The sequence below is a fragment of the Drosophila navojoa genome, chromosome 4 (genome assembly GCF_054131105.1).
Source record: "Drosophila navojoa isolate 15081-1374.11 chromosome 4, UAZ_NAV_1.0, whole genome shotgun sequence".
Lineage (NCBI taxonomy): Eukaryota > Metazoa > Arthropoda > Insecta > Diptera > Drosophilidae > Drosophila > Drosophila navojoa.
In genome coordinates this window covers 23,447,670-23,465,962 of record NC_142892.1, presented here as the reverse complement: position 1 = coordinate 23,465,962, position 18,293 = coordinate 23,447,670, and the positions used below count along the sequence as shown (strand labels likewise).

Below are 18,293 nucleotides of genomic sequence, written 5' to 3'. Positions count from 1 at the left end.
AAATTCACCAAAGCTTTTTCGTCTTGGGAGGCCAGCCCGAGTATATATACAAAATTTGAGGCCTCCAGCATAAATCCAAAACAGCAAAAATTTGAAAAATCCCTATATATTTACGTCCGATTCGCCACGCCCCTAGTTGGAGTAGACATAAAAATTTCAAGTGTATATGTAGCTTCAACAGCGCCGAAATGCGTTCATACGAACAGACGGGCATGCACAAAACCAATATACTCATTTCACTTTCGTAAGTAAGTATATTCACTGTTCTCTTGTCAGTAGTTCTATGGTTGATAGTATAATTAAGGATGTCCTGCCAATACCAAATGAATACAATTCATAAATTTATGCTGTTATCGATTTAAATAACTTATCGCCACTCCCATAGCAACATGCCTCAATATTGTAGCCATCAGGGTGCGAATGGCACTGCCCATGCGCAAGGCACGGCAAACTATTCGCAGATGACAGTTCCTGTATGTGGTTGCTGTATAGTATACAGCGAGTGGGCATGCAAAGGAAAGGCTGAGGCGAAGATGAAAATTTAATCCTTAATAAAATATGTTGACTGCCTTGCGTCGCAAAATTCGCCTAGGAATGCAGCGAACGGTTCTAATTGCGGTTCTGTTGGCGGTCGGCGTCTTCAGCTATGCGTTCCTCAACCTATCCTTCTGCTTCAAGCTAATGTCTCACAGGAGCCTCACGCACATGGTAAGAAAGAAAATTTGCAAATTATTGAACATATATATTATATGTACATATATATATATATGTATATATATATATATATATATATATATATATATATATATATATATATATATATATATATATATATTATTTGTGGGGCAGTGCCAGAAGTATGAGCAGCACGAGTTCAGTGGATCCCTCTGCGAGGAGCTGTGCAGCAGCCAGACGGCCTTCGACAACTTCCAATGCCCGTTGAACGACATGAAGACGATTCTGTTTACGGCTGAAAAGAATGGCGACATGCTCGCCGTAAAGGTAGGTCAGTTTGATATTAGGGCTTCAGATGCCATGACAACAATACCGCTTCCACGCAGCTGGCGAAGCACAACGACGACGACTTGAGCTGGACGAACAGCAAGGGCGAGGAGATTTACCCAAAAATCGAGGAGTTCCACGAGATTGTCAAGCTCCACATCATCCTGGCGTACAACGTGACATTGGATGATAATATGGTAAGCATCTGAAGTTCTCCTAAAACCAAAAAGTTAACTTTGCTCATTCGTATGTCAGATACGCGCCCTGGTCAACCAGGAGATCGCGGATAATAACTCACAGCAGATGGTTAGCTTTTGGCGCTTGTTCAAGGACAACAACTATATGATGGGCAAGCTTTTTGACGAGGACTCCGTGTTTCCAGCGGTGTTGGGCTCCTGTGGCCCCTACTATGCCACGGAGGGCTTGGAGATCGTGCAGGCTAATCCCAGCATCATTCAGTATCTGTGAGCAAATGCCAAACATATATCATTCGCATCTGGCTAAATCTGTTTTGCCTACCTGACAGCTCGTCCAATAGACAGCAGCGTCTGAAGCACGCTCTCAGCATCATGGAGTACATATTTCGGCTGGAGGAGATGAAGCCGGAGCCGCTGCGTATGTGCAAAATGCAGGTGAATCGCTTCGGACTCACGCCCGACAGGCGCCTGAAGTACCAAAGCGCGGAGCACGTCTATGTCGAGAGCTATCTGGACAAGCGCATATCTAATGGCGTCAAGTGCCACAGCAACCAAGACTGCAGCTTCCACTCCTGTCGCGGATTGTGCGACGCAGAGCGCCAGGCCTGCACACATATCCAGCAGAACAACAACTTTCAGATATTCTGCGATCACGTCCTCTTGGGCAGTGGAACGTTCCAGCCAGGTCTGCTGAGTGGCATACGCTTGCCGCGCTCTCTGCAGAAGCTTGTCAAGATGTGCGTGCAACCGCCAAAGGAGCACCAGGTGCCAGGCCGTCGCCAGGCGCCCAGCCTCCAGCTTGCGCTCAGGCTTTACAACGAGCTGAAGCAGCTCTTGCAGGCCGTAATCACGGCCTCCGGCTCGGACGTCGAGGTGGACAGTCAGAGCTCTCGGCTAGCCCAGCGAGGAGGCGCTTAGGTGGCCAGGATGCACATGTAGTAGAATTGGTAACTACGCCTGATGGCTTGCTCAACAATTGGTAGCATTTTTACATAAATTAGATTTAGTTAAGTAACGCATATAGATTTAACAAAAATAAACGTTTTTTAACATATGATAATGCAGTTAGTTTTTTTTTTTTTTGGTTGTTTTTATTTTCGTTTTAAATTGTCATAAATTATTGTTAAACTGAAACAGTTTGTTTCTCTATTTTTAAGCTTGCCGATGAATATTGTTTTTCTGCAACTTATTTCGAGTTCACATTGAAAATCAATTGGCCTCGCGGGCGTTTCAAACTTGAATTAAAATTTCGTCTTTGAAAGTGCTCAAAAGTGTATTCCAAAAAGAGCTACATAAAAGTGTTGATTAGTTTTTATCACAATGACATTTTAAGTTTTAAATTTTTATATGTATTTATCATTTATTTATTCTGCCTTGTATTTTTGAAAAGTACAGCGTGCATATGCCCTATTGTTAAAATGTAGCTTGATTTGGGATCCCTCTTGATTTTACATGGATTCACTCACATCTCATAATTTTCTTTTTTACAATAAGTTAATCTTTTTTTGTTTCGGCATAGCTTTGTTTTATATTTTCCTTTGCGTTTTTATACTTTTTCTTGCATAGGCATCGTTAGTCAATTTTTTTAGTTTTAATGATCTAATGATTCTACCTGTAACAGAAGTTTATACAGAGGTTGTTCAATCATTTAAATGTGGCAGATATCGAACGAAATAGTTTCGTGTGTTCTCTCTTCGTTTATAATTTAGAATTTATGTTTGTTTTATGATTTTAGGCGCTTAGCATAATTAATTAATTTTAGCGCTTCCTTAAAGCCATTTCCAATGGTTTATTACAATAATCAAGACGTTTTAAGTAAATTATAAAAGAGTAGAAAAATCTAATAGATATCGTATTTGTTGTTAGTACATGTTTTCGTTTTGCAAAAAGTGCCCTATGCGCTCAAAAATTATTACATTTTTGTTGTAGATTTATTCTCATTTGTTAATTTAGTTGTTTGTTTTGTTTTTCATGCGTTCTCTTATTTAACGTACATACATTTTTTTATCAATACAATTTCTAAAAACATAAATGTAGCGTTCGACTTAAAGTAAACTCGAAAAGATGCGGACTTCTTAGTCAATTCTAATGGGGAGCGGGTGTTGGGGTAATGATTTAAACGTACTGAAAATATGAACTGCCTGTCTAATTGTAAATTTTTCAAATGTCAGAAAGAGGGAGTGCAAATAATATGTGCATGTGGGTTAATGGTGTGTGTCTGTGTCTGTTTATGTATGCGTATGCGTATGTTCGTGCTTATTCATTCTGCGTTTGTCTTTATGCCGTTGTGGGCGACGCTGCTGCAGATGCGGAGTTTGCCAAGATCGGCGGATGGGTAGCATTAACTACACGACCTGGGGTGTGGGCATTCTCCAGCGTCTTCGAGTGCTGCAGCTGCATCAAATAGTGCTGCTGGGTGGGCTTGTGCAGTGCCAGCTGGGACAGTGCATCATCAATGGTGAACCATTGGCGCTTGCGTCCAATGCTACGCGAGTCCTCCCACTCATCGAGCTCTTGAGTCACGTTCATTACGAACACCTCGGTACGATGCATGTGATCGTTGTTCTATAAAACATCAGAAATATACATATATTTGGAAACACGAATTCACTATTTAATTGATCGATACCTCAAAGACACCCAAACAACGTCCCAGACTGCCCACAACGCCTGCCTCCTCCAGAACCTCGCGCACGGCGGTGACCGAGGGCTCTTCCTCTGGCTCAACCCCGCCGCCTGGCACAATCCACAATTCTGGACGGCGTGAAGAGGTCACCAGCAGAACCTGCAATTTAGTAAAGCTTTATTATGCTATACGCCATTTAATTTAAATTTTAACTAATAATCAAATAACTGAGCTATAGAAAAAAAGAGAAACTATCGACGATTACCTCGTCTTCGTTCTCGGCGCGCACACAAATGCAGGCAGCTCGCCGTCGAAAACCATCCTTATCATAGATGCGTGTCGAGTTGGGTTTCTCCTTGACCATCTACAAGTATAAAGATATGGTTAGTGGATCGAACAATTCGCAAATTCCCGTAACGATTCGGGCCATATTTCATTCAGCTTTATCATTTTGTTTGTGTCGCGTTTAATTTGAATGTGCCCGCACATGAGAATCGTGATTCCCTCTTATCAGACATTCGATTGAGAGGCCGCCGGTAACTGCAGCGCCGGCTTATCAACGATTTATTTATGTGCGCTGTGTGCGTGTGTGCGTGAGCTGGGTACCGTTTGCCGTTTGTGAATTAGCCGTGTCATGAATGATGATTGAAACACTTTCGCGAACATCTGGGTGCTTACCTTTGCGTTTTTAATGTGCGGTGGCTGATAGCTGACTGCTTAGGCACTTAATGAAGAGACGGCCGCCTTGACGTCCCTCTTCTATCTCCCTCTCTCTCGTAGTCGCTCCCCCTATAGGCTCGCGCTAGCTTGCTTGCTCACTCACTCTCCGCCTCTTCTTTTGCTGCCTTTGCAACAAGTGTGTTTGTGTGTATGGGTGTTTCTGTTGTTGCTCTTTTCACTATGACAGCTGCACCGGGAGCCGGTCGCTGGTCTCGTGCCGTATTTGCAGGTGATTTTTGTTGGCTGCTGCGTCACAGCAAATAAACTGTTGTATGTCGGATTGTTCGTGTGAGAGCCGTACGTGTCACTGTATGTGTGAGTGCGTGTGTGTTTGTCTGTGTGAGTTTTGTATATTGCTGTAGTTGTTGTTATTGTGTAGTAACGAAAAAAGAACTGCGCGTCGGATGGTTTAAAAGAGATGTGGGGAAAGCGAGAACAGAAAACTTGTTGAAATTAAAACGAGTACAAGAATGAAGGGGAAATAAAGCGCAGACAGGGCAGAATTATTTAACTACTTTGCAGTGGGTGCATGTTGTTGTGGTTTTTTTTATGTGTGTGTGTGTTTTGGATGGTGTGTGTACTCGAATGGGGATTGTAGTTGTATTCGTGTTAAGTTGTTGTTGCAGTGATTTTTGTTGTTGTTTCTGTCACAGCCTTTGTCCTGCTTTCAGCTGTTTGGTTATTCGCAGTCGCTGTGTTGTTCGATTGTAAGCCTAGCCGGAAACTTTTCGCAATTTGTTGAATTTGAGCGAGACCGACGCACAGCTGGGCCTTATCTGAGCACGAAACATGCGTTTTCCATTTTCTCGCTCCAAACACGCCCCGAAATTGTGATGAATAGCCGCGTTCGGCAAACAAACACACGTGTCACGCCTTGAACACGATTTTTCAGTTGCACTGTTACGATTTGTAGCTGCGAGCCACTGTCAAAAATTAACAATTTTAACAATTTCACGAATGTTGCATCGGCGAACAGCTCGACAAAGAGGAGGATGCAAAAACAGTGTGACCTCTCTGCGGAAAACGAAACTGCCACTAATTGCACCAGTTGGCAGCTCCATGCAGCAGTTGGCAACGCTATATTACATGGCTGGCAGCTCTGACTGCTTACATAAAAAATCCAACAGATGGCGATAGCTCAACCGCCAAATTTGAATTTTGTAACATTGAATATTTGAGAAAACAAAATTTAAATAAACTAATCCATAAGAAAAACACAAAATTTTATCATATAAATTTTTCACCAAAGCACTTACAGTGCTCAACAATATTATAAATAAACCATAAACCATAAACTAGATTCGCAATTTGAATTAATAAGAATAGTTTTTTTTTTTTTTTTAAGAATTAAATTCACTTACAAGATCATTAGATGAAACACACATATCATTATGGCTTCACTTCATGAATGAATTAACACTTTTAACGGTGTAATTAACCTGCAGATTGAAGAACTACATATATCACCTGATATTTACATCTTAAATAAAACATGTAAAAATCGATATTAATCGACGGAGACTGTTATAAAATTAATAATTTTAAATATTCCTATCTATCTTGATATTTAAATCTCTATTTAACCAATTAATGGCTATGACAAAATGTTATTAAAATTCATATAGCTAAATAAATTGTTCATTCCGTATTTATATTAGCAAACGATTACGGACAATCGATTCGATATTAATCGACACCAATCATAACTGGAGTCAAGCAGATCGCGAATATATATGGTAACTGATTTCATGGCGTATCCCAAAATTAATATCTCAAATTCACTGATATCGTCACTCAGCCCTCTGTAAGATATTCAATAAAACTATTCAGGAATTAAACTATGCTAGCGTAGAGTAAGCGACCTTCCATCCCCGTTAAACATCCATAATGAACCGTTGCAATAATCCCCACTCACTCAGCTATCGATAGCTATCGAATCACTCACATCGACTATTCATACCGAATTAATAACAGCTTTAAGGTTGTCAACTGGCTGAGCAGGCAACGAGAAATGATTTACTGCCGCAATGGAAGACGTTACTTGAGCGCCTGCCAAAAACCCGTCGCAGCAGCAGGGGCGACAAGGGCGCACAAAAAAGGGCGTGGCAAAGTTTATGGGCTGGGCGCCTGGAAAATTTGCTTTGCATTTGTTGCAGTCGCCGAGCTCTGGGTTTTGGATATTCGGTTGTAAGCTTTTAATGCAACTACTTAGCGTAGGATAACTGAAGGCCCCCTCCGAGAGGATGAGCGGGGCAGGGGCTGGGCGGGGGCTGTATGTCCTTGGCTAGCCTTTAGCATTTACTGCCAGCCTCTGCGTTTGCATTACAGTCGCGACACATTGGCTGGCATGGCCCGTGGCCCGTGTCCTGCGTTCTGCGTCCTGGTCCTGTGCCGCCTCCTGCATCCTACATCCTGCGCCTTGTGTCTGTTGCTCTGCCGCTTTTTGCTGCTCTGGCAAAGCAAATTGCTTATTTCTTAATGCATTGCCATTTCCTTTTGGCTTTCTTAGACGTTCCCAGATCTCTTCTCTCCCACTCTCTCCCTCTCTCTCTCTCCCACTGTGTGCGACTCCAATGAATTATGAGCTTCATTTCTTTCTCTTGGTGTTTGGCCCGACGTGGCCATGCAGAAGTGTTAAACTGTTTAACACGCGTTTTTCTCGCTCTTTGACTTTTGATTGCGTTTAAATTTAGACACCGAAATCTTCATTGTGTGTGTGTGTCTCTTAGCTCTTAGCATACTTATGAATTAATTGAGCTGCAGATCAATGAATTTTTGCCTGTGAAAGTAACGTTTCCTTTAATTTTAGTTTCAGTTTCAGGTTGAGTCTGTCTGGCTCTCTGCCTCAATCTGTGGCACGCTTTGTTGCACATTGATTCAGAGCCATAAATTTGCCATAGGCGTCCTCTTGGCTCGCAAACTTTTTCTATTTGATGCGTCCGCCGTCAAATCAAGTGCGAGAATTTACAATATACCAGGGCTGCATTGTCGCATTGAGCTACCAATTGGCACCAGGGCTGCCATAACTAAATTTAAAGACTTCAAATAGCCGATTGATCGGTTGAATGACTGATTGATAAACTATTTAAATAAAAGCTTTTGTCATGTTCTGTGTGGGAATTTACCTCTCGACGTGTCCCTGCCGCCCAGATTGTCCCTTGGATAATTACAATAGCAGCTAGTTAAATGATTTCAATTAACTTTATTTGAAGTGGGTAATTTTATGAAGCATCGATCGATATATGGATCATCATCATTCCAAATAATATTCCAAGATAATAAAGAAATAATTCTTAAAAACGAATGAATAATAATTCATGTTTAATTATGCCATTATTTAACTTTTGACGAGCAACAAAATATGATTGATGCTTATAAATCAAATTATTAATTCGACTCCCCTCAAATATTTAAGTATATACATAATACCACTGACCAGAGAACACATAGACTAGACATGTAGAACAAACTTTTCTACACCTCGACACTGTTAAGTTGAGGTACCACTATTCTTCGTATTTGCTCGGCTCGGTCGCTGGAGGCTCAAGCAGTGAAAATGCTGCACGTCAAAAACAGTGCGCTATGAGCGCTCAACCGAAATGGTCCCGATTCCGTATGAAGCACGGCTCTGTGCCATTTGTCCTACTCTCTCTCTCTCAGTCCCTCTCTCTCTGGTCAGTGATAATACAAAAGCTTTTTGCTTGCCTATGACCTTGCGATGGTCCAGTAGCGACTCGGTCCGAATTAACCGTGGCAGTATTTTGACTCACTTGTAAATATATATTTTCTTTTTATTTTTAATTTTTTATAGGTTATCCATCAGGTTGATAATATCCATTAGACTTTAGAATTACATCTAATCTGATTGAAAATAATGGAATATATATGTCTAAATATTTTTAAATCCTGGGCGCATTGAAAATGGGCCCTGATGATATTTTGTTTTATGTGGGTGTACTCATATACACACATACATATATTGTTCATTGGGACATGATATGAGTCGATGTACGCATCCCCGTCTTCCTATTAAATTTACTTTAGAGCTCATCTAATGAATTCAGTATTTAGATCATCTCGTAACACTCGCTTATCTCTCAGACAGTATCAACTCTACTCTAGTCAAGCTATAAAAACTGTGCAAGTTCCGTTATAGGATATCATAATATATTTATATAGTATTATTTTTGTATTCTTCATTGTTCTGGAATTCAGTGATTAGACTCCATCTCCGAGCATCTGTATCTGTATCGATGTCAATGATTGCTCTTTGGCATATTATATTGTGTCTTCGCTGGCGTTAGGTATACGACCCGTTGCCTGCTGAGACTTGTGGCGCTTCAGTGAAGGCGAGTTGAGGTGAGGTGCGGCATTGCGACACTTACTGCTAATTGACAGCCAGTCGAAATTCAATCAGTCTGCTCTCATCCAAAGCCAATCCAAAGCTGCTGACTGCAGTCCTGCCGCAGGTGTTGATCCTGTCATTAATTTGCTATCGCTGTCATCAGCAGCCGCAGAGTTTGCGGCGCACGTGCTCCCAATGCTCAATAGAACGCGGCACGGAGAGTTGACGGCCCGGATGCTTGGCTGGCTGGCTGGCTGGCTGGGCAACATATTGTTTCATTTTGGGTTACTCTTTCTGCTGGCCCGCAGAACAAAGGTTCACCTACGAACGCAATTTGGCAACAAATTCGCAAAACAGACAACGGACAACGGACAACAGACAACAGCAACAAGCAACAAACAACAGAAACAACAACAATGAACAGAATTATACAATTTATGCGATTTACGAGCTCCGGCAGTTCCTTCAGTCCAGCCTCAGCTTCAGCTCCTGGTGCTGCTCCCGTTCCTACTCCGACTGGCATCATACGCCCGCCCACCCGCTCACCCGCTTGCCCTCGCCTTCTGTGCCCTTTTTGCCTCGACAGCCGCAAAACTATTTCTATTGCTGCGGCGCCGTCGCCTTTGCCTTTGCCTTTGCCATTGCCTTCGCCATTGCCCCTGCCCCTGCCTCTGCCCCTGCTCCTGCCATCGCCACTGGGCAAGGATATGCCGTATTTCCGTTTACATAATAAATTTGCTAACCACGTTCTGTCGGCGTCGGGCCCTGGGCCACCAGCACCACCAGCTCCACCAGCTCCACCAGCGCCGCCAGCGTCGCTTGGCATCAAGTGCCTGCGGTTGGCATTTTTGTTGCATGTTTTTCTTGTTTCTCTCAGTGTATCTCGATGTTGTTTTTGTGTGTCGCCGTCGCCGTCGGCATCGCCATCGTCCGGGCCACCTTGCGGTGCCAGTTGACAAAAGGCGGCGCAAAAAAAAATGGACGGCAGCCGCAGCCGCAGTCGCAGTCGCTGTCGCAGCAGGCGTTTGAATTGAGTTCTGCGTTTGCTTTTGCTCGGTTTATAAACTTTAACTTGGACGTCACAGCAATGCAGAGCAAAGCAGAGCAAAGCAGAGCAGAGCAGAGCAGAGCAAACCAAGGCAACACAAGCCAAGCACAGCACATATTGTGACGCTCTGGCAAGTGTCGCCTCCACCTGCTGCCACCTCCTGCGCCTTCCCCTGCGCCGCTGCAGCACTTGCAGTGGCCAGTTGATTGACGGAAGTCAGCGGCGCAACAACTTTTGCTTAATCATTGGGCGGCGCTCGCCTTGCCTCTAATTAATCTATTAAATGCAAACCAGAGACAGCGCCTACAAAAAATGCGTCGTCGAGGAAGTCATCTCGCAGCCGCTTGTTGGCCAGGCCAGGCCAGGCCCGGCCCGGCCAGGCAGCGAGCTCCAGCTGCAGCCAGTCAAACGAGCTGCTTCCGTTTTCCGCTGGAAGTGAAATCTGTCAGCGGACGTCATAAAATGCCAAAAGGCGAGCAGCACCGCTAAGACCTACGGCCTCTGCTTACGTCTATTCTGGCTGGTAGTCAGATTCCTGATTGAAGTGGTCAATGTAATCTACGCGAATATTACACCTCGGAGTGCGTAGGCTTTACTTGACTTCAATCACCATATCATATTTTATTTGCATATCCATAGTTTACGCAGGCAGCCATATAGTATCTACAAATATGGGTCGTTAACACTTACTTGTTGTCCATTTTCGATCGTTCGATATATATATTGTATAAATATATTGTATAAACTATATAATACATTATTTTGTATATTAAAATAAATTACTTTTTTCTTGTATTTAAATATATTTCACATAAAGTTATACTTTAATATATCAATTGCTTTGCTATGTTGTATTATTTTTTGTATTATTTGATATAATCACGGTACAATGGGTTTATTTTATTTTAATAAATACAAATTTCAATGTACTATAAAAACAAAAAGGATTATCGCTGTCAAGCATCCTTGGCAGGGCTCCCTTTAATTTAGATACTTCTAATTTTCGCTATGGTAATAAAAAATTTTGGTTCGGCGATCAAGATTATGCAGTGGAGAATCGAAGACAATCTATCCCCTTGAAAAAAAAAGTGCTATTTCGGATTATCGAGAGTCGACTGCATTTTCTTTGAATTTTAAATTTGTTACTTGACTTGCCAAATCAATTATTTGTCAACGCGACGAATAGATTTTATAAAGTGTTATATTTAGTGTTTTCTTTTCTAACAGAAAACCTTCCAAAAGCTGTAGACGGTCTATAAGGCATTTCTGGTGACAATTATTTGCCAGTCAGATTAAGAAAAGCTAATCATATAATTCAATAATATAATTTAGTGAAGATCAGTCATTTCTTTGATTATCTTGGGTTGCTCATCAACGGACAAATGGACAAACAGACAAGCACATTCAGGAATCTGAAATACAAATGAAATATAACTTGCAAAAGAAAACAAGGTGGAACATACATAATATACATTTATAGCTTTATCGCTAACGACTTATGGTAGATTTACCTCTTTTTTGTGAGGAGGCGCCCTTCAATGGCGAGTGTGGGCAGAGGCTGCGCCCACTTGTAGGTGCCACAGGCTCATCAGCTTTGCTGTCGCCGTGGGGTAGGTTCAATAACCCGCGGCTGCACACTTTGCAACGCGCTGCCTGCCACGTTTGCCACCTCAGCCACCTCAGCCACCTCAGCCACCTCAGGCTCCTCTGCGAGATCTGCCAGCTCGTCCCGCTGCTAATGGCTTGCCACACTTTACATTAGCGTCACAATTTATTGGCCGGCTGTTGATGCCAATGCTGCTGTGGCTGTGGCTGCTGCTGGATTCGCTGCGTCGGCTGCTTGGCAGGCCGGCGCGTCGTGACGTGGTCGTGGGCTGACTGCCTCCCGGCCCACTTGGCCGTATGCTTTACGCACGCTTGGTAGCTAAAATGGTCATAATAATAATAAAAATTTTCTGCCTGGCCAGGGCGGGGGCCGCGGGAAGGCGTCTGAGCGCATGTTTGACGCATCAGATGACGGCAACAGGTTACGCAGTATCTGAGCAGCAGCATCCCATGCTGATCTCGTTGCAAGTGCGTAAGCAGCAGCAGTCGGACTTGGAGTCGGAGTCGGATTCGAGGCAGCAGCAGCAGCAGCAGCAGCAGCAGCACCGACTACGACCGGTTTATGGTTTATGTCAATGCATTGGCAGGTGTATGCTGCTCCATTTATGCCAGCTCTGGCTTCAGCCGAGGCCCCAGCTGCCCCGAAACTGGCTTGGATGCATGCATTTGAATTGATTTTGGGAGGCAAGCGCAATGTCAATACGGCCATGAATTTATGTTTAATAAATGCAGTCAACTGGCAACTCTTTAGGCTTTCCGCATTCCTCGCCAGTAGTGGCTGTTAACACCCACAAGAAGACGCTTGCCAGGTCGACGGCAACAGCAACAGTTGCTGTTGCAGCAGCAGCAGCAGCAGCAGCAGAGGCAGCCATTGTGCAGCCAAAGCCAAAGCTGAAGCCAACAAATTCTCCAAGAGGCGGCGGTGGCGGCTCCTTTGTGCCTTTGGTCAGCGCGCTGCAGTTTTAGATTATTTGTTGCTGACAGCTTCATGAAATATTTATTATTATGGTATGAGTATGGGTATGGCTATAGGTATGGGTATAGGTCGGGGCTACGGTTTTTGCTTCGGCTTCGGCTTGGGCCTGCACTTGGGCCTGGGCTGCTCTCTCGACCCGCTATTCCGTCTCTTTGGCTGCAGGTGTTGGGGGTGCAGCAGCCGCTGCTCCAGACAATTGCCTCGGCATAGGCAAAGCAGTTCGCGCTGGCTACCAAAATTGAGAATTGAGGTGTTTGCCGCTGCGCACCAAACTTGAAAGTCAAAACGCCGAACGCCGCACGACGGACAACGAACACTCGAGCACCGAACGCCGAGGATCAAAGAGAGCTCCACAGCCGGAACAATGCTGCGTTAAAGGTAATTGTTTGTCAATTACTTGACTCCCGGCCAAGCGCGTGGCCATTTTTGCATTGGCCGGAGAGAACGTAGCTCACAAGCTGACTGCCCCGAGCAGCCTCTGTCTGCCAATGTATTTGTATCTGCATCTGCGCATGCGTCTCTGCCTCCGCCTCTGCCTCTGCTGTGACTGGGCTGGGCTGGTCTGGCCCGGCCTGGGCCAATTATAGCTGCCTGCTCGTTAGCATACACGAACTGTATCCGTACTGCCATCGCAATCGCTGCCGATAATCGCGCAGAGTGTAAAATTATTTAATTCCCGCTTATCGCTGCCGTCTGCCGCCTGCCCCCGTGAAGAGTGTGAGAAAATGTTGCAGGTTCAAGACTGTCTTATCTGCCATACGGTATACGATATATCGCAGGTATGGATATGCCTGATTTGTTATACTCTATTGGTGTGATTTGTTGCAGACCTTTTGCTGGCTGATTATCATTCTCTTAGTATTATGGATTAGAAGCCTTTGCTGCTTATATGCAACGGTTGTACACCTTACAATAAAATATACTTTCTGCCAGCAATTGAACAACTTAGAAATCTTTTCGGGCATCTATTAAATCTTAGCTGGCAGATATAAATAATACACAATTAAATGCGCAGTTCAAAAAAAAAGAAATCAAGTTATTTTAGCCACTTACGATTAGAATTGTAAAGCTAAATAAGTTAGCAGTCTGCTTTACGCTGTTCAAAGTGTTACACAAATATTCTATCTATACAAGCATTAACCACATATCATGGAATGAATCTTGAACTTTCCTACTGATTGCACATTATCTCCGCCACCGCTAACATGCTCAACTATCGATTGCATTATGGTTATCAATATGTAACTTTCGATTCCCACCACTAATTCCTATTGGGCTACTGCAAACGTACACACATACATGAGTACATATTCACACACATACAATCATGGTTTGATACAAATCAAGAAGAGTGTTATAAATTCGAAGCTTTAACTTCATCTAACTCCTTTGTGTTGATATTGTTGTTCGCTTTGTTTCGTTTTGTGTGCGTGTATATAAGAAGGTATGTGTGTGTGTGTGTGCAACAGTTACACAGAAAAGTAATTTCGAGCATGTTGCCGCAATCAGACGATTCTGCCGCCGTTGCCGCTGACTGAGAGATGCTTTGATATGGCCTCGTTCTGCTGGCTGTGCCACATAAAGTTGCAGTTGAAGCTGAAGTTGAAGGTGTTGTCTGTGGCTTGGTCAGTGGCTGCCACAGCGACTGCCTCTGCCTCTGTCTCTGCCTCTGTCTCTGCCTCTGTCTCTGCCGCTGTTGCTCTTAATTGCTTGCTATTTTCAAATGCTGGGCGCTTTCAATTTATCACACGTATGCATGTGACATCTGCAGTGACATTTTATTAGGCGATAACGATAAATTTACAAAGATTTATTAAGTGGCAGCGGGCAGTGGAAAACTGCGCCAGCGTCGCCTGCGCTAATTCAAACAAATTAAATGAAAATCTCGAAAATTATTGATCGCATGCGGCATGAGGCGTACGGCCTATGGCAAGTGGCAAGAGGCAAGAGGCAACGAACGCGCTAATGAGCTGCTCGACGCGACTCAGTTGCAAGTTGCAACGATCAATTTGTTGTCATTGTTTATGCAACAAAAGCATCGCAGTCATAAAGGGGCTCACCCGGCGTGTTTATAAGCACAGATTGCTCTATTGCCAGGCATGTGGGCAGCGTCGGCTGGCGGCTCTCGGCTGTTGGCTGGCAACGCCATGCGGGTGTTGGTAATTGACATGGATGCACTCATAACTGACTCCGTTCAGCGAGTTTATTCAACGGGCGGCTGGCAACTGCAGCTGCCAGTCACCATTGAGGCAGGCGTGGGTGATCCTAGACGGGCGGAGCAGCAATCCTTAACAGCAAATTATGCAAATTTTGTGACTGCCATGAGATCAGAGACCAGAGACCAGAGACCAGAGCAACTGCTGGCTGTCTGGCCAAGTCTGGCCTTCGGTCTAGTCGGCTCTGTCGTCTGCTCTTGTGGGTGGACAATGTGACAAGCGTCGTCGTGAAAAACAACAGTTTACTTGCCGCAGAGTCTGCCACAGCCACAGACCCTCGCATGCAGCGCGCTGCTCGCTGCTCTCTGCTTGCTGCTTGCAGCTTGATGCTTGGAGCGCTCTGCCGCACTCGAGGCCTCCGGCCCAGACAGTTTTACTGTCTCAACCGAAAATTTATATTATTTCATGCAATTTGTCATCGTTTTGCCAGCAGAAGAAAGATGGCTCTGTATGGGTTTTGGTCTTCAGTGCTCAGTTTCTCTCTTTGTGCCTTGCATCATTTACTTTGTTGCACGATATGCGGTTGCTGAGCTAAACACGGCATGCGACTCTAGCAGCGGATGAAGTGGGAATCGCCGCGGCTTATGACAATGCTGAAATGTGATCACGTTTTAGAATGTTTGCTAAATGACAAAACAATTAAAACGATATCAAGCGCGGATCATTAACGAGGCTCTGACTCACTGTGGACCATACAAACTCCAAGTGTTTACTTTATTGACTCGGGACCCAACGGCAGGCAACCTTCCTCAGAAACGTCTGTTGGCATTCAATTGCAAAATGTTTTATATATTACATACAGTGTACCAATAATAATCGTACAGCAGCAACATTGTTCTTTGAAAACGAATACAAAATACCTATGTATGCACATGTGCATGGAATTTAATGGAATTAAAATGAATTGAAATACAGTCCTTGTTAATAATCTGTATATGTTGATCAGACTAGGTCAGAAAAACCATTCAAAGAAACATTTTCGGTATCAAAAAAAATCGTAATGAAATTTTTTGTGACATCTAAGATACCATAGATATATCCACTTTTGTTCCTTTCTCTTGTGAGTCGAGCATCGATAGCTTACCATTGAAGAGGGTCAATCGGTCTGTTAATAACTTAAAAATGTACAACGCGCTCATACAAAGCCGCCTATAAAGTCTGTATAAACCTAGCTCAACGTTCGAATAGAGCTAGTGTAGTCCCATGGAGCTTTCATATTTTCCTTGTACACATGATATTCACAACTGGGCTCGCTTAGCAATTTCCAGTCAATTTTCCAGTTAATTTTATTTTTATTTTTTGCGGAGGAGCCCGCTGAATGCGGCGTGCGACATTCGCAAAATATGTGGCACATTATTGTGTTTGCATATTTACATGCATTTAGAGAGTTATTAAATTGGAAGATTTATGAAGCACGCGTGGGCGTTGCGACGACACGCGTCGTTAGTTGTCTTAGCGAGAGTGGGCGTGCGAGTGGGAGTGGGAGTGGGAGTGGGAGTGGGAGTGGGAGTGGGAGTGGGAGTGGGTATGTCACTCGCTAGACATTAGAAGATTGGAGCATGGTGCGACCTTTGGCGCTGTTGTTGCGAAAGCAAAGCCCGCTCACTCACTATCTCTCTCTCTCTCTCTCTCTCTCTCTCTCTCTCTCTCTCTCTCTCTCTCTCTCTTCTATGTATTTCTCTCTTTCTTTTCCTCTGCCTCTGCCTCTCTCCCTACAATGTGTTTCGGCTTTATAAAGTGAGGCTTGAAACCAAATTGATATTACACTAATTAAAATGCAATAAAATATCGCAGAAATTGCCATTCATAAATCATTACGACTGCCGCAGTTGAGGCGCAGAGCCCGACGCGGAGCATGAGCCGGGCGTCGGGAGCTCGGAGTTGGTAGGTGGAGTGGGACTTGCAGCAATATACAATTGAAGATTGAGGTGTGAGCCGACAAAGGAAATAACGCTCCTGCAATTTGCTGGCAAAAAGCGATGCGCTCATCATCATTAGAGCTTGGGCTGGAGCGTTCGACTGGGCCCGATCCCTGCTCATATACTATTTGCTTTATGATTTTGTTAATTCAGCATAGATAGCCGCCAAGTGGCCAAGTGGGCTTGGGTTGTGGGAAAGTTGGCATTGGCGAGCGAAGCTTATTAAAATCGCGAGTTTGGCTCAAATATTTTAACAAAAGCTGCCACATCTGGAAATGATATGCGTAATTTGCGAACAATGGCGTCGTCCCCATGCTCTCGGCTACCTGGTACGTTAATCGGCAATCAATATACGATACGGCTCCGACTGCTGCTGCTGCAATCGGAGCCACGGGCAGCTGCCACAGGCGCGCCCATTAAACATAAACAAAATTAAGTGACCATTAAAATGCCATAAACTGGCGACGGCAACGCCGACGGCGACGGCGTCCATGGCCATGTCGCTGGATGGGCCTGGATTAACTCTGGCCAGCGTCGAACGGGCGGTATTTGAAAATCTGCACCAATCGGCCAGCATCCCAGCATCTGCATCCCAGCATCCCAAGCGACAGCTTCCACATCCAATGCCTCTGCCCTGGATCAGCATGGAGGGGCACTTTCGTTTAATGCTGTTGCTCGTCGGCCCACATAAATCGTGTACTTGCCGCTTGTAGCTTTCAATTTGTGAGCAGCCGCAGTCCGCAGTCCGCAGTCCGCAGTTCGCATGAAGCTCGGAGCGGAGAGTGGAGATGCAGCCCTGGCTGAACGCGATTTGCCAATGTTGACTGAGTCCAGCAAAATGCTGCGTGGGCGCATCGCGCCACTTGAGTCAAGCAAAGTAAAGCGCTGTCCCATCACAGTGGCGTCCTCCCACCTCGTCTGACCGCTTACGCAAAATGTTTCAATTAAGCCAAACAGAGCGTCCCAGACGTGGCAGCAGCAGCCGCAACAGCAGTTGGAGCTGGAGACGTTGCGCCGGAAGTTGCCTGCGTTGGTCGAAGTGCTGAGAAATGGCAGCGCGGCACGCAAATCATCAACCAAACCCGCTTCGGGTCCCAGCCGAGTCGAGGCCGGGATCCCACTCAGCCAGGTGCCAAGCCGCGGGTCGCCCGATCTCATTTCAGTGCGGGGCTAGCTGCTCTGATTATGGGCGCTGTTCTGGTGATTGATTTATCGGCTCTGCTGCCCAACTAATTGAGTTACATTAAGACGCTGCTCTCTTATTTTTTCGCCGCTCTCACACACTGTCAGTCGGTCTCCGTTTGACGTTCAGCCGCTAAGCTGGCGATGACGAGGCTCGTCGGGGCCCGACGTATATGGCTAAAACGCGCCATTAATTGCAGCGCCACTTTAATATTTATTGTCAATTATTGTTAGTTTAATTGTCAATTATTAAAAATTGTTTCAGCAGTCGCTGACGACGTCGTTCACGTCTGTCGATGTCTATGGAAAATTGATGCACGCGGCGTATGCGCAATGCACTCCGCGCTGCCAACTGAGTTTTCTGCCAGGTCTCAATCAATGCGTAGCTCAGGTGCCACATTGGATTCCCAAGCATCAGCCAGCTGTCAAGGCTTCGTGCCGGCTTCACACGCTTTTT

General features: G+C 44.7%; 2 protein-coding genes across 2 annotated transcripts; one reads left to right on the top strand and one right to left on the bottom strand.

Annotated features, from left to right (window-relative positions):
- The first annotated feature begins 457 nt into the window (after positions 1-457).
- On the top strand, positions 458-2,253 carry aln (divergent protein kinase domain 1C). Its single transcript, XM_089259116.1, has 5 exons — positions 458-708; positions 850-1,002; positions 1,062-1,199; positions 1,258-1,466; positions 1,529-2,253. Exons 1-5 carry the CDS (start codon positions 559-561, stop codon positions 2,115-2,117), a joined length of 1,239 nt encoding a protein of 412 aa, XP_089115242.1. The 5' UTR covers positions 458-558; the 3' UTR covers positions 2,118-2,253.
- Positions 2,254-2,964: 711 nt separating this feature from the next.
- Aps (diphosphoinositol polyphosphate phosphohydrolase 1 Aps) lies at positions 2,965-5,564 on the bottom strand. Its single transcript, XM_018101702.3, has 4 exons — positions 4,504-5,564; positions 4,091-4,189; positions 3,829-3,984; positions 2,965-3,764 (listed from the first exon to the last, which is right to left on the bottom strand). Exons 2-4 carry the CDS (start codon positions 4,187-4,189, stop codon positions 3,477-3,479), a joined length of 543 nt encoding a protein of 180 aa, XP_017957191.1. The 5' UTR covers positions 4,504-5,564; the 3' UTR covers positions 2,965-3,476.
- Positions 5,565-18,293: the final 12,729 nt, after the last annotated feature.